This window comes from Chlamydotis macqueenii, chromosome 3 (genome assembly GCF_036417535.1).
Source record: "Chlamydotis macqueenii isolate bChlMac1 chromosome 3, bChlMac1.mat, whole genome shotgun sequence".
NCBI classification, from domain to species: Eukaryota; Metazoa; Chordata; class Aves; order Otidiformes; family Otididae; genus Chlamydotis; species Chlamydotis macqueenii.
In genome coordinates this window covers 117,222,511-117,237,828 of record NC_141558.1, presented here as the reverse complement: position 1 = coordinate 117,237,828, position 15,318 = coordinate 117,222,511, and the positions used below count along the sequence as shown (strand labels likewise).

The window sequence follows — 15,318 nt, the reverse complement described above, 5'->3', positions numbered from 1 at the left end:
TGCACTTTAGGAAGCCTTGTTATATTAAAAGCAAAAGCTGCAGCTACATTAAAAACTCGGGCAAGGCTGCAAAATACTTCCTCTACAGGAGAACTAGTTTGTGCCAGATAAGTATCCTTGCTGGCATAATTATTTCTTCTCAGCAGCAACTCTTCTTCAGCACAGACATCCTAAAATGAAAAAACTGAAAATATTGAAAGTTTGCTCAAACATATCATTAAAATGAATTATCTTACATCAATGTATGGTCAGTAGCCTGTCTAAATGTATCGCTCAACTGGACAATGCATGAATGCTCCTGTGAAGTGGAGTGTGAAAATACTAAGTGTGTCACCCAAGAAAGTGTATCGATGACGCCTTAAGGATACGCTTCATGAGGTGCAGCTTCCTAGCCAAGTCACTGGAGCTCTTAAAGAGTCAGCAACAATACTCCACAGATCTCATTCATATAAACAGCATTTCCTCAGGCAGTAAGAGTGTGCCAGCCAAAGAAGTAGTCGTGGAGTCGCTCAGGTGGTGAATTGTATTGCAGTTGCATAACAGAAAGGTGACTGCATATAGATACCTTACCGTAGATTCGCTGAGCCTGATTCCTCCACCCCTGCCACAATTTTGTTGTACTTGGCTGCCAGCAGCTGTAGCAGCCACCATTTAATTAGAATCATAGAATGGTTTGGGTTGGAAGGGACCTTTAAAAGTCATCTAGTCCAACCCCCCTGCAAGAAGCAGGGACATCTTCAACAAGATCAGGTTGCTCAGAGCCTCATCCAACCTGGCCTTGAACATTTCCAGGGATGGGGCATCCACCACCTCTCTGGGCAACCTGTTCCAGTGTTCTACCATCCTCATTGTAAAAATTTTTTTCCTAATACCTAATCTGAATCTACCTCACTCTATTTTGAAACCATTACCCCTTGTCCTGTCACAACAGGCCCTGCTGAAGAGTTTTTCCCTGTCTTTCCTGTAGGCCCCTGTCGTAGTTCAGCCCCAATCGGGACCAGACTATGCAGTCTCTCTCTCACTCCCCTCCACCCTCCAAGAGAACAGGGGGAGAACTGGTAAACAAAAGAAAACCAGGAAAAAAAACACGTGGATTGAGATTGAACAAAAAGTAAATTTAACAGCAATAACAGAAGAAAACAAAACAGCAGTGGAATACAAATACAGTATAATAGCTTACAACAAATCTCCACACACAGTCTCTTCCAAGTAGCAGGAGACTCCCCTCAGCACCCTCCTCACTTATATACTGAGCATGACGTCAGATGGGATGGAATAGCCCTTTGGCTAATTTGGGTAAATTAACCCCAGCTGTTAGCTGATTAGTTAACTATCCCAGCCATAGGGGCTACCAGCTTCAGTTCTCCACCCAGCTCAGGTGAGTATTAACTCTATCCTGGCCAGAACCAGGACAGCCCCCTTTAGGCACTGGAAGGCCACTATAAGGCCTCCCTGGAGCCTTCTCTTCTCCAGGCGGAACAGTCCAGATGCTCTCAGCCTGTCCTCATAGGAGAGGTGCTCCAGTCCTCTGATCATCTTTGTGGCCTCCTCTGGACCTTCTCCAACAGGTCCACGTCCTTCTTATGCTGGGGGCTCCAGAACTGGATGCAGTACTGCACGTTTGTCACAGGTTTAGATGCTGTCAGTTAGGGCACAGTGAAAGTGGAATTTTTTTTTTTTTATTCTTTTTCCTCCTTGTGAAAGTAATTGAAGCAATACTTGGGAACTTGCCCCTTTGTTGCAGTCAAAATTCTTGTGCTGCTGCCCTGCTTGGTGAGTCCGGGAAGGTGGCAAAAGTTATGCTATAGGGAAATTACAAGGATTTATGTAAAGGCTATTGCAGCTGACTAGGTGAAATGTTACAAAATGTTTGGATTTAGCCAGCAGAACATTCTTTGTAATGGGCAAAAGTAAGTGGAGACAACATTTTAATGATAATAAATAAAACTACTCTTCATGTACCGCATACAGCACAAGGACATTAGTAAGCAGAACTGCTTTGAGCTTACAAAGTGTTTGTGCTGTACAATGTACATTAAACCACTCTGAGAGCCCAAGCAAAGATATCTGTAAGACGCTGGTTCGTGCTCTAGGGAGGCAGCATCTCCAGCCAGCACGAGGGTGGGGAAACCTCTGCACTGCACTCAGTCTCACCCTGTAGACATTCTTGCTTACCAGTCAGTTCAAAATCCATCACCAATTTGCATTCCTGCCACAGCAAGCAAAGTAGTCCAGCAGCGCTGCTCCATCCTGGATGGAAAGAGACAAAGGAGATCAAGATTAGAAATAAAATACAGAATTGTGACCCATTCCTCTTTGGGAGATGCAACACACAGGAACAAAAAACGCTTCCAAAATCTCTGTATTTAAAATGGAGCAGCTATTTTAAGAGAGAGAGAGGACAGTCCTGGTGTCTGCATAACTATGCCCAGAGATGGCAGTTCACGTTGTAAGCAAGACTCAGCAGAGCTGGCTAAGGGCATGATTTGTGTCCATGGGATGGGAAAGCTGTCTAACTCCTCAGCAGGAGAAGCTGCCCCAGGATTATTTTGTGTGAGCAGCCCTGAGAGCGCTATACTGACAGGAAACCAGGGCCTCTAACCCTAGCAGGCCATGTTGGTCAGGCCTCTTTCCTCTCAGCACGCTAAGGAGACCCAATGTCCTGCTCACCCCTCATGATTCTGTGTCCGCACTTCCTGAGCTAGGCAGGACAAGGAAGGTGCCTGGGTTTCTTTCAGAGCAGTTTGCTATGCACAGAGCACAACCAATGTGCATGCAAATGAACTGTGGGTACGCTGCAAAGTCCTTGATTTAATGGGACCAGGGATGTGTGTAGCAGGTGCAGAACGCAAAGGTAATTTTCTAGGACAGCTAGGCAGCCATGGCTCTGCTGCTCATTTCACCTACACCAGAGCCCTGGAGAGATAAGCTAGCCCTGCTGCCAAGAGGGGGTGTGGAATGGCTGCTTTGAGATGCAAACAAAGCACTTCTGAGTGGCACCTCTATATGGCACTGGAGTTGTCCACCTTTTCTGGACTTTCTTACAGACCAGCAAAAGGAAGAAATTTCAGAACTGCAGTTATTTTATGCTACAGCCCAGAAGAAGCAAAACCAGCCCTGGATGAGGATGTGAAAGTACCATTACAGTGTCTGGAAGAACAAATGGTGTCTAGTATTTATGCAGAGAAAAGTGATCTGAACCTGAGAGAGGAAGTACTGACTGTACAGATATATTATGCTGTTCATCCAAGAAAGAATGTTGGTAACCAAACAAAAGATAAAGGTAAAAAACCAAACACCACCACCACCCAGCCCCCAAGGGCCCCATACATGGATAAGAGTGGTGACACTGGGATTTTTATCTCTGCTGTGGATGCACTAGTGCAAACAAGTGTAATGGCTCTTGTCTGCTGTTGCACCTCTGCTGTACTCAGGTCTTAAAAATACCACAGGATGACCTGTCAGGTTGGCTTTTTATCCTTTTAACAGAGGGAAAACACACATACTGTAGATTACAAAGAAAAAGAATTAAGCATGCAAAGTCAAAAAAATACATAATGGAAAATGCCAAAATTAAAATTGCAAATGCGGGCTGATTTTGCCCCCTCGTGCCTAACTTGTTGTGATAAGGACTTTAATTTTACAGCTGTTGGTTCATTTGCTCATGGGGCCTCAACCTCACTTGGTGTACTGGACAGGCTGTGCTCAGGTTGCAAGCAAGTGCTCAATCTCTGCTTTCCTCCCACTCGCGCAGGGAGCCCAGGCTGTGCCCAGAGCACGCTCCTCAGCTCTTCCGCTCGTAAAAGAATGACTTGTTTTCTTCTGAGTATTTTGCACTACTGTAGGGAAGTGCATCACTGCCATATGAGGTAAGCAGGTGCTATACTCTGCTGCAGAGATAGAGGACTGATGTGTAGACAGCTTTTGGCCAGGTGTATTCTTAATACTTTTCAAGGGACCCTTTGAAATGCTTCAGGCCTGATTCCACAGATAATGCAATTTTATTTCACACTCAGTTCTGAAAATTCACTCCGAGGTTGTCTGCTCAGGTGTAATAAAATGAGGAAAAAAACCATGACTGATTGTAAGCAATTGCTTTAAGCGACTTGCCTAGTATTACATTGGTCTGAGGAGAAAGAGAGCAGCATCATGGCTTCTAAACTCTGTGTGTGTGTGCACTGACTGTATATACAGAAGATCAATGATAATAAACTCAAACATGAAAACTTTGTGTCAGGACAGCCAAAAGAAAACTTAAGATTTGCTTGTGAGATTTTATGAATCATGTACTTGAATTGACTACAGTTGGGTTGCTCCTATTTTTCAGTTGCAATCAAAGGAATTAAAATATTTTTTTTCAGAAGTACTCTAAGTTTACTTAGAGCATTAAACTTGGAGTTACTTGGAGTCTGATGCTTTAATAAACAATAAGTACCACAAGATTTGTGATCCTTTTGAAAGTGCTGGTAATAGTGCAAGGCTTGGAAATTCTGCTATGTTAGGCAATGATTTTAAGTCTTTACTGGTCAGTGAATCTGACGTCTACCACAGCTGTTTATCGACCTAAGCGCACACCAATTTAGGTATTCAAGCCAATGTCAAACATCTGAGCAGTCTTAGTTTCTCTTGACAATAACTAATGTATTGCATGCTTAGTACTTCTGGTTTTTTTGATTCAGAAGTCTTGTAATGAGCACCTAAATGTAGGGGTCTATGAACTGCTGGTGGATTGAAAAGAGTAGCAAGTAGCTGTAAGTGCTGTCCAGCATAGAGGAGAGCATGGATAAACCCAAATCAAAATAACAAAAAATAAGAACTGAGAAAAAAAATCTATTTCAGTTTGTCCATGTATGTTGGTATTTCACCGTCCCTCTGCAGCTGAGGTAGTGGAAACTTCCAGCAGGAGGGTGGTCAGAGCACTAATTTCTTAGGCTGTTGAGACTAAATTCAAAAAAGGAACAAAAAACCTGCACAACTGTGCTGCAGCTGTAGATAACAAACACCAATGTAACTGCCCTTCGCATTGCTACATGCCAGACTTCACCTTAAACTTGCATGCTAAGTGTTACTTTGTGATTTCACTGACTGTTGGTGGGCTCCTGAGATTTTGGTAAAAGGAGATGAGTCAAAATTATGAATGTGGGAAAGCCACACTAATCACTGCTGTTGGAAGGGAAGCCTTAAGCCTTCAACATGCAAACTCCAGCAATGCAAAACTTCCCAAAAGCTGTTGCCCTCCCCTCCCAGTCAAGGCCCCATTCTTGCTCAGAAAAGCTGAGTTTTGGTGAGCAAGAACTACAGAATGAAACCCTGCAGCAGCAGAGCTTCCCTTGCCACCACTGTACATTTACATGAGCCACTGAGGCATCTTTACCGGTAGGGCTTAGGAGGTTGTGCTCCTCCCATCTTATCCTGCCAGCATCCCCCTCTGGTATGCCTTCTGCATTGTGCTATGGCAGAGCTGTGCAGAACTCTCGATTTATACTGATCTAGTCCTGTGATGAAATTACTTTTTCCTCAAAATGGCATTTTCTTGGCTTCAGTCCTTGGCTGAGGCTTCTGCAGTTGCATGCCCTCAGCTGCAACAGCTTGTGAGAGCAGCAGACACAACATGCCAGAGGGCGAGAACTGTGGCTAACAGCCCTCATGTTGGTGTGTTGAGAAATGTGCTGACATTTTCCCCACAAGCTGCATCTCTACTCGTGATTCTCCTCAAGCTCCAAGAAGGTCCCTGGCCTTGGTTTCCATCAAATGTGCATGTGAAAACATGCAACCTGGACGTGAGATATAATGACATCAGAAAACTGATCACTATAGGAGAAATTTTATGGGAGCAAAAAGTATAAAGGGGTGGGGGTGGGGAACAGATTAGGCAAGAGCCAGCTTAAGGCTATTAAACAGAAAGGTACAGAATTGGCTTCTGACTCAAAAGATCCTTAAAACTGCTGATGGCTGGAAACTGGAAAGTATACCTGGGAATGCTCACTCCGTGCATTCCATTTTTTACATGTTGCTATATGCACCCACTGTTGGGAGCTCTCCAGTATAAGATCCCTTGACACCTTTGGTCTGACCCATTTTTATGTCACCTCTTGTTGACTCAACTGAAAAGGTCAGATGAGGTCTTAGTGCAATATCACCCCTAACACACTCGGCACAATGACGTGTGATGGGTAAAGGACTAGTTTCACCTCACATTTGAAAGTCCAGACCATTTTTAGGTATCACCTTCTTGTTAACATCCTACTGTGAATGCCGTTACTGGATCAACTCATGCTAATTATTTTTCCCTTACAGCCAAGTGAACTAAAATTTTTCCCCATTTTTATTCTGTTACCTGCATTCCTATGGTATCTAAATACACTGGTCTTAGCACTGGAAGTGTAATGTGTTAGCATGGTAAGAAACATTCCCTGCTACAATGAGCTAATAGCTTAATGTAATATAAATTACAGTGAAGGATGTAAGAAATACAAGGCAGGAACAGAAAAGGAGAGAAAATTGTACTGGTAACAACATGTACTTCCAAATTATGTGCATAATTAGGTGGTTTAAATTTCTACTGGGTTTGGGGATTTTTCTCCATGTCATTGTTCTGCTCTTTATGTAATTACGTGGTTGTACTTGACTGCACAGTGGTAAGTAAATAACACTAATTGCTTTTCTTATTGGAGGGTAGTGGACTGAAAACGTGACTCCTGTTTATCAGCTCCAGGTAATAAAAACTGTATTAAAAGAACTATTTCAGGCAGTATTAGCACCTTTCATCTCTCTCTTTTGTATAAAAGTAGGTCTGACAAACAATGTAACAGTGAAATCCTTCTGCTGAGTCAGATGCTCAGTTTCAAACTTACATAACTGGGAATTATTTCCATATTCCCTCCCTCCTTTCATATGCACGAAGCACAGACAGAAAGAGTGATGCCTCCAAGGCTGCTCACAGTAGGATACCGTGGAAGCCTCACTGTCACAACTTAAGTATGAAAAATATCGTAACATCTCCACTGTGGAATAATTAAATACTGCATGAAGTCAGCAAAGCAGGGTCTGCTACCAAGTGACACTGGAGTCCATATGCTGCACAGAAGCATGCTGAAACTCTTCTGCTTCTTGGAACACTCAATAAATAAGAATTTTGTCAAACAGCAAGTTATTTCCTTATTTTCAGAAAAGTAATTTTAAATACATGGGGGGAAAGAAAATTTAATTATTGCAGAAAATCTAATTATTGCAGCATTTCAATGCCATTTTCTGACTATAACTCTGGTATGTTCTGTGATTTCTCAGGCTGTTATTTTTTGCAACAGTATAGTGTTAATGTATGCTAAAATTCCAGAGCTCTAGCATATAAAACTAATGTACTAGAAACTTCATCTGGCAAGTAAGCATTTATGTCCATAGCAGAAATATCAGTACTGTATTTAGAAATAAGTCAAGTACCAAGAAAAGTAAGTTTAATGTTCACAGATGGCATGTTCCTCATTGACTATTCAAACCTACAACAGATGTATGTACAGCTTCAGCCCTGTGGACTGTACACTCTCAAAGTTGTAATGAATTTCTGTTAAAAATGAAAAATATGTACAAGAAATACTGAAAGAAAAACATACATTAAGAAACAAAGACCAAAGAGAAAACCAGAAGGTGAGGAACACAGAAAGTTAAGTTAAAGCAAATGTATGTGTTTGTAGATAAGACAATTAGATTAGCTACGTGAGAGATGCAAATTAAAATAATGTCAGGCAGAATGGGAAACTGAATCTCCTCCCACTTCTTGGAGGAGTGCCTTTACCACTGGGTTTCAGGATAACAGAAAATGTTTAAACAGCAAACCATTTACTTTCTTTTCTAGCTTACTAGTACCGTTTCAGGTTAAACAACATGTTTTGTTTGATACTAGTGTAGGGTTTTGGGTCCTGCCCCCATCCCAAACCAAGAAGAAAAGAACATTTATTTTGGCTGTCTTCTGAAATACTTCCCTCCCTCTTATTTGGCTGCTCAACTGAAAAAGCAATTACTCGTACTATAGCCATTCTCCATTGACCTACTTTCAGCAGGATTCCACTCCACATCCACCTGGGTTCAGCAGCCACAGCAGCAGAAAGCATGAAGTTTAACAAAAACAAGTGCAAAGTCCTATAAGCAAAGAGCTCACTACAGGCTGGGAGCTGTGTGGCTGGGGAGCAGCCTTGCTGAAAGGGCCCTGAGGTTCCTGGTGGACAAAAAGCTGAACACGAATCAGCAGTGAGCTGCTGCAGCAACAAAGGCAAATCAGATCCTCGGTTGCATCTACAGGGGTATTACTAGCGGCGATAGAGACATGATCATCCCACCCTATTCAGCATTTGTTAGACCACAAATGGAGGAGTAATGTGTCCCCATATTTCAAGAAATACATGGACAGCCTGGAGAGGGTCCAAAGGAGGGCCACGAAGATGATCAAAGGGCAGGGCAACCTGCCCTATGAGGAAAGACTGAAGGAGTTAGGTCTTATCTTCCTGGAGAAGGCTTGGGAGAGGGGCTTCATCACAGCATTCCAGTAGTTAAAGAGTGGCTACAAAGAAGATGGAGGCTCTCACTTCACAAGAAGCCACATGGAGATGAGGGGCAACATGATTTTTTTTCAAGTGAGAACAACCAATCACTTGAACCCAGAGACATGGTAGAGTCCCATCATGGGAGGTTTTCAAGATGCAACTCGACCAGGTGCTAGATAATCTCATCTAAGCTCCCTCCCACAAAAGGTTGGACCAGATGACCTTTCCAGCTCCCTTCCAGCCTGGGCTCGATGGTTCTATGATTCTATGCAGACAGGCATGGGCTCCAAGAGCCACCTTCAGCAACACGTCCCTGAAGAAGGAACCCTGAGCAAACTCACCTACCATTTGCATTGCCAGCAAACAGACCCGTATACAACGCTGTGCAGTCCTACGAGCATATTTTAACACTGTTCCAAACCACCACGCCACTAACACAGCCCTGGGCAACTCTCCATGCTCATCCAGCTCGTAAGGACCGTGCTTAGTGAGGTATTCTCACCCGACGAACACTGGACCCCGTCGACCCACATGAAGAGCTTCCCACACCAGCTTCCTCTTCTTGGGTCAAGGGGCTACGGGCTAGGTTCGCAGCTAACGGCTCTCCGTGAGGAGGTGCCTCAGTAGCGGCCCCACGGCTCCCGGAGGGCCCTGTGACCTTGGCAACTCACGGCTGGGAGACGGCACACGCCAGCCCGGCCGCTCCTGTCGGCCCACACTGCCGGGGCCCGCACCTCGGCGCCCCCGCTCCCCGCCGCTTATATAAGCCGGCGGCGCGGGGAAGGAGACAAAGGCGGTGGGGGCCGCGGAGGGAGGCGGTCGGCGAGGAAAAGGCGCCCGGGCCGGGCCCTCAGGGGCCCTTGGCGAGGGGGGTGCCCTCCCGTGGACGCGCGCCCTCGCCGTCCGTCGCGCCGTGCGGCCGCCTCCCGCCGCCGCCTCCGCGTTCCCGAGCTCTCGGACATCAAAGAGGGAGGGAAGAGAGGCCCGTCAGCGCGCCCGGCGGTGCCCAGGCGGCCTCGCGGTGCGGTGACGGGCACGCTGACCGGCCAGTCCGCGCGCCGGCAGCGCCGGATGGGCATGCCTGCTGGCCCATCGCCTCGGCGCCTGCGCCCCCTCCCCGACTCGGAGCCAATCGCGGCGTCGGTGGCCGGCGGGGAGGCGTGACCCACTCCCGGCGCGGGGAGGGGTGTGTGCGGGGGGAGGGGGCGCAGAGCATCTTTCGGGCTCGCCGCCGCCGGGCTCAGTCGTCGCTCCCTCGTCGCCTCCCCCCGCCGGGCCGTTCCTTCCCTTCCCTTCTCTTCCCTCCCCTCCCGCGGCCATGTCGTCGTCGCCGTCGTCTGGAGAGCGGTACGAGGAGGAGGAGGAGGAGGAGGACGGCGCCTATGAGAGTCAGGCCAAGAGGCTGAAGCCCAGCGCCGCTGCCGAGGAAGGCGAGATCGAGTACAGCGGCGCGGAGGAGAGCGAGAGCCGGCGGGACAAGCCCCCCGCGACCCGCGGAGGGGGCTTCTCGGGCGGGGTGAGGGATGCGGCGGCCGCCGGGGTGGGGGCGGGGGGGCCTTCCGTCAGGCTGCCGGCGGGGAGAGGGGGCGGGCGGCTAGCTGGCCCCCTCCCCCGTCCCTCCTTCCCCCGTGGGGCGAAGCTCGTGATGCACCCCTCCCCCGTTTACCGGGGAGCGGGGGGAGGGCTCTCTCCCCGCGGGAGGTGGGCTTCCCGCTGGGGTGGGAGCCCCGGCCGCGCTGCCTGGCCGCGGCTGGAGCCCCCTGGCCGCCTCCCCCCGGGCAGGGAGGCTCTTCCGGTGTGGGTGGGCTGCTCCGCCGGCGTGGTCGGGGGGCGGGAAGCGGGCCCGGTCCTGTCCCCCTCTCCTCTGTCCCCGCGGCGGGTGTGCGCGGGTCGTTGTTTCTGACCGTGATTGCCTGGGGAAAGGGAGCGAGCTTGCAGCCTGCGAGGTGTGCGCCGTCGGGATTTTGCAGCTCTGGGATTGTCTCTGTTCCGTGGGCAGCTTGTTGCCGTTTGGGATATTGCCATTGCAAGTTTTGTGCTTGCCTTGTTGTTGAGGGTAACTATAGAAACGCAGAGCGGAGGAAGAAAGCGAGGCAGAGAGTTTCTTTTATCCTTCTGTTTTACCTTTGTGACTGGCAGCTTACGGCTGATCATAAACGATTGCCTCCTAGTTCTTTCTGGTTTCTTTTTTTCCTTCATTCTGTTGTCTAATTGTCTTCATGTTGACCTCAGTTTATCCCAGTTAATGTGTAGGACACACTGCCTTGCTGCTTTAGGTAACAAGAGCATGGAGTATGACTGTAACTTTACATTTTGGATTTTAAGAATGGCATGTGCTGAGTCTTGTGAGTAAAGAAACTGAAACAAACGTGTGGCAAGTCAAGAACATGAGGATTTTGGGGAAACTTGTGTCAGTTGCAGTGTGCCTCAAGGAGATGTGTGGTCACTGACTCTGATTTATTGGCAAAGCTATATTCACAGGTCTGCTGCTGGAGAGACAGAAGTTGTCTTGATAATAGAGATCAAACTAGTTTGTTAAGAAAAAAAACTATAACATCAAGCCCACATGTGAAAAATGGATGACTGGGCACTTTTGTTAGTAATTTTATGTGGGGCTTTTAATAGCAAAATACCAGCATCTATTCATTAGAGTTAGTTAATGTGAATTTTATTTTTTTTCCTCTAATAGTTTAGAAAAATATGCAGGAAACTTATTCTGTGACATATCTTATTCATTTTTCTCCAAGGAAAGGTTCTTAGCTTATAAAAGTTGTATGTGGTTTGGGACAAAGACATATAAGATGAAGGTAGGCTGAGAGGAGGGAACAAATGTAAGTATTCTGAGTTGCTCAGAAGAGAGCAGAAAAAGAGTAAGTGAAGATGAAGTAGGAGGACTATAGGCAGTGGGGAATTAGAAGGAGAAATGGGAAAATGGATGACTAGAATAAAAAGAGTGGTAGGAGTCTGGTAGGCTCATGGGTGCAGGTTTTTTGGTTTTTTTGTTTTGTTTTTGTTTTCTCGCAATGTGTGTCCTACAATGTAGGTGAACTGTACACTCATATAGATTATATGCTCTCTTTGTATAAAAACGGTGGTTTTGGTAGGACCCTGCTATCGAGTTGGTGGGGTCTCCTTGCTGGGCTATATTTATTGTGGCATTTTCCTGTTCCTCTGGGATTGTTTCATTTGGTTCAGTAAGCCATTTTTTCAATGGCTTATTCAATTTTCTAAACACTAATTTTTTTTTTCAAATGAGTGCCTAGAAAGTCTATATGGGAGATCCAGATGGAGAAAACCAATATTTATTTTGTTCTTCTTTTTCCTCTGTTTCCCACTTACGTGGACACTCCTGAGGTGTACCTCTTTGTTGTGGCTCATCTCAAGGCTGAGGAGCACGGAGAGCCTGGAACAGAACAGAATTTTGACTGGGCGAGTAGAGGAAGTGGTCTTGCAGAAGTGTTCTGTGGGGGAGAGTACAATTTGGAAGAATTCCTTTTACAGAGGCAATGTTGAGTGGTGGTGAAGCTTTGACAGAGAAGTCAGAATTGCAGTGTAGCAAAGGGTCAGGACACTGGGAGAATGTGGATTAAGAGCTGCATTTGAGGGTGTTTGGAGGGCCTTTCAGCTGCATCGCCTCTCCCTCCCTTGAATTTCAGTTTCGTTGATTAATGTTGTATTTATACAACCTGTATTTTCTGTAGCATCCACCTGCCTCACTGTCTCTGACATACCTATTCTAAAATATTTCTATGAAGTAAGGAAGATTATCCTGTTCTTACAGTTGCAGAAGTGAGATGTGGTGTCTAAATACACAAACATAACTACAAGCTACCGCAAGGTAAGATAGGGATGTGAACTTGCAGCTTCTCAGCTACTCCGCTGTAACTTCTTATGTGCGTCTTTTGTGCTTTGTGGTAAATGAAGAGCAGCTCACTTCACAGCTCAGTTGCTCCGTGTCTGTCACAGGCAGTTGTGGTAACAGTAGCTAGATGGCAATGAGTTCAGATCTTGACCTGTTTTGCAGAGACTTGTTCATTTATCAATTTCTTAAATGAAATACATGCTAAAAATTGTTTATGGAGTAAGTGTAAGTCATCCTCCCTTCTTTGTCCTCACTCAGAAAAAGTAACCATTACCTTCAGGCTAGTTCTCCTTCCAACACTTCAGGTTGAATCTCCTAATGATGCTGTGTGGTGTGTGGGGTTTTGTTTTGGGTGTTGTTTGCTTGTTTTATTTAAGGGATATTTGGATTGTGCTGAACAAAGATGAAAATAAATTCATGTATTTCAGTTGGAAGGGACCTACAACGATCATCTAGTCCAACTGCTAATTCTGAATCTGCTCTCATTCAAGGCAGATCCAGAATTAGCAGAAGGGGCCATAGGGCAGGTATTCTTTTCTGTAGCAGTTGTAATCATTGAAAGGACACAGTGGTAGAGAGTGCTAGGAAGAGAGATACATTAAACAAAAGAAACGATACCCCAAACTCCACATCCAAAACAAAACTAAATTGCCAGGTAGCCTTCCAGAATACGGGGTGTGATTAACCTTAAACCCCTTCTCCTGCCTATCCCCTCACCAGCCCTTAAACCCAACCAATAACAACAACAAAAAACCAGAATATAAAAAACCTGGTATATTCTTCTACTGTTGTGGAACTTCAACTTTGTCTTGTTTGCTTGGTTCTCCTGAGATGCTGTCTTACTTCACTGTGTATTGGAAATACTGTTGTCACTGCAAAGCTACAGGAATTCCAGGTGTCACAGAGAGAGGTATCTCCTGTATCTCTGTAGGGAAGAGACAGAACTGCTCAAGTCGGGCAGATGTGATCAGCAGGGATGGTGTACAACAGACTAAACAGCTTTAAGTAATGCCATCATCATGTAGTACAACTGTCAGTCAAAGAGTGTGCATGAACTGCTGCGTATCTGCTTGTGAAAGCCCTTCCTCATCAAACCATCTGCAGTGGGCAGAACTGAGATTTTGGGGGAATGTAATGTGTACCTTCACCTTGCCTTTATAGTGTGGTAATTTTAGTTACCCTTAACATCCTGCAAGGCAGTTGGATGCAGATCAGTCCATAGTTAGGCATTAATGAAGCCTCAGGCACTTATATGCCTAATAAGCAACCTTTGGGGGCGTTCCCCCTTGGTTCTTCATATTTATAAAAGCAATTTCAGAGCATTTAAGAGGGATGCAGCAAGAGGAAAAGGTTGAGAATGAATAAGATAATCTGAACAGTGAGAAATAAAATAACAGTATATTTAGGTACTTGGGGGAGAGAATATGAAGGAGGAGTGTCATCCTTTTGCACTAAGGAGAAAAAGAGAGATGGAGGAGGTATGGAGAGAAATGGTAAAGGAGCAGATGGTCCAAAAAAGACAGTACAGACTAATACAACTAAGGGGACTATACTGATTGGGAAATGTCTGGAGAAAGGATAAATGTGACATTTGTGTGCAAACAGTTGGTAAAAAAATCTCTAATCTGGAATTGGTGAGCAAGAGAGACATCATCCTAGAGCCCATGATGACTTTCTTCCTTTTTAGAATGGCAGATCATAATTTGTTATCAAGAAATCAATGATATATTTAAAGTGTTGTCTAGATTATGTAGGTCGCCAAAGAACGGATGTTACAATGCTACAGCTGTTCTTTGAAGCTGCTTCTGTTGCAGTCCTATGTATGTGAAGTAACTTGTTTGTGCTTCATCTGCTTGGTTATGTCAGCACTTCCCTTTGTGCCTCAGCTCTCAACAGGAGCTCAGTTTCAATGTTAAGTATTTCTATGTTCCTAGCTTCTTTCTTGAGGGAAACCTTTTCTGTCCTTGTTACTGGTCTTGAGCAGTTAGAAAGGAAGTCTGTTTCCATTTTCTATTTAATACTTGCATTTTCTGTCCAGCTAATGATTCTTCAATAAATTGTTATTGAACTTTCAAAACCCTGAAGCCATATATATTAATGGGTACAGCAGTAACGTTAGGTAATCTGTTCTCCCGGCATTGGTGGAGTGCAAGTGTTGTATTGGAGTTTTGCATGGGGCTTTTGTGCCATTGTGGGAGTTGGAGTTACTGAAAGACTCCTTTTGTAAGCAGAGAAATACTGGTGGTGGTTAATCTGTATGTGAGCAGATGCTTTGTTGTAACCTTTGTCTGTGTGCCAACTGTAGCACGTGCAGTTTTCAAGATCCAGTGACCATGAGATCTTGGTCAAAATCCTGTGTTTTTCATCCCCGGGAAGAAATTATAGTAGCAGTTGGAAGAGTTGTATACGTTCTGACCTTAGCTGTGGATATGCTTTACACTGACAGACGCATTTGATTTTTTTTTTTTTTTTAATGTGGTTTTATTTCTCCTTCTTTTAGAGGAAATCAAGGTTCATTCTAGATTTGCTTGATATTGCAGCTTGGTAGCTGCAAAACTTGTTTGATGATAATATGTATGTCTACCCTTCGTGAAGATTTTCTTGCACTCAAACATATGCCTGTGGCACATGTTCATGTCTTTCACCAGTATGCTCTGTGAATGTTAGTTTGCGGCTTCCTGGCTGAGGACTGACTTACGCTCGCTTCTTGTGCTGCTGCTTACTGCTGTTGGTTAGAAACTATTTTGATTAAAGCAGAGGCCCTCTGATTTGGCCATTTATAGCCTCCATGGTTTTATCTGTATAAATTGGGTTCTGAAATGCTATGTAGATAAGTCTTTTTAATTTCATGGCAAGCGACTGAGATCTCACTGTTCTGTGAGGGTTGGTGTGTGTGTTTTTTTTTTTTTTTTTATTCTA

The 15,318-nt window shown here is 45.2% G+C and overlaps 1 protein-coding gene and 1 long non-coding RNA gene across 2 annotated transcripts in view; one reads left to right on the top strand and one right to left on the bottom strand.

Annotated features, from left to right (window-relative positions):
* On the bottom strand, positions 1 to 9,366 carry LOC147601450 (uncharacterized). Its single transcript, XR_015258262.1, has 3 exons — positions 9,040 to 9,366; positions 2,176 to 2,250; positions 1 to 170 (listed from the first exon to the last, which is right to left on the bottom strand). It is a non-coding gene; the product is annotated as an uncharacterized LOC147601450 (long non-coding RNA).
* A 378-nt stretch (positions 9,367 to 9,744) lies between these two features.
* The window catches only part of HNRNPLL (heterogeneous nuclear ribonucleoprotein L like), a 29,424-nt gene continuing 23,850 nt past the window's right edge, over positions 9,745 to 15,318 (top strand). The window contains exon 1 of the mRNA XM_086745231.1: positions 9,745 to 10,053. Coding sequence (XP_086601357.1) covers positions 9,856 to 10,053 — 198 coding nt within the window. The 5' untranslated portion in view covers positions 9,745 to 9,855. The remainder of the gene's footprint in view (positions 10,054 to 15,318) is intronic.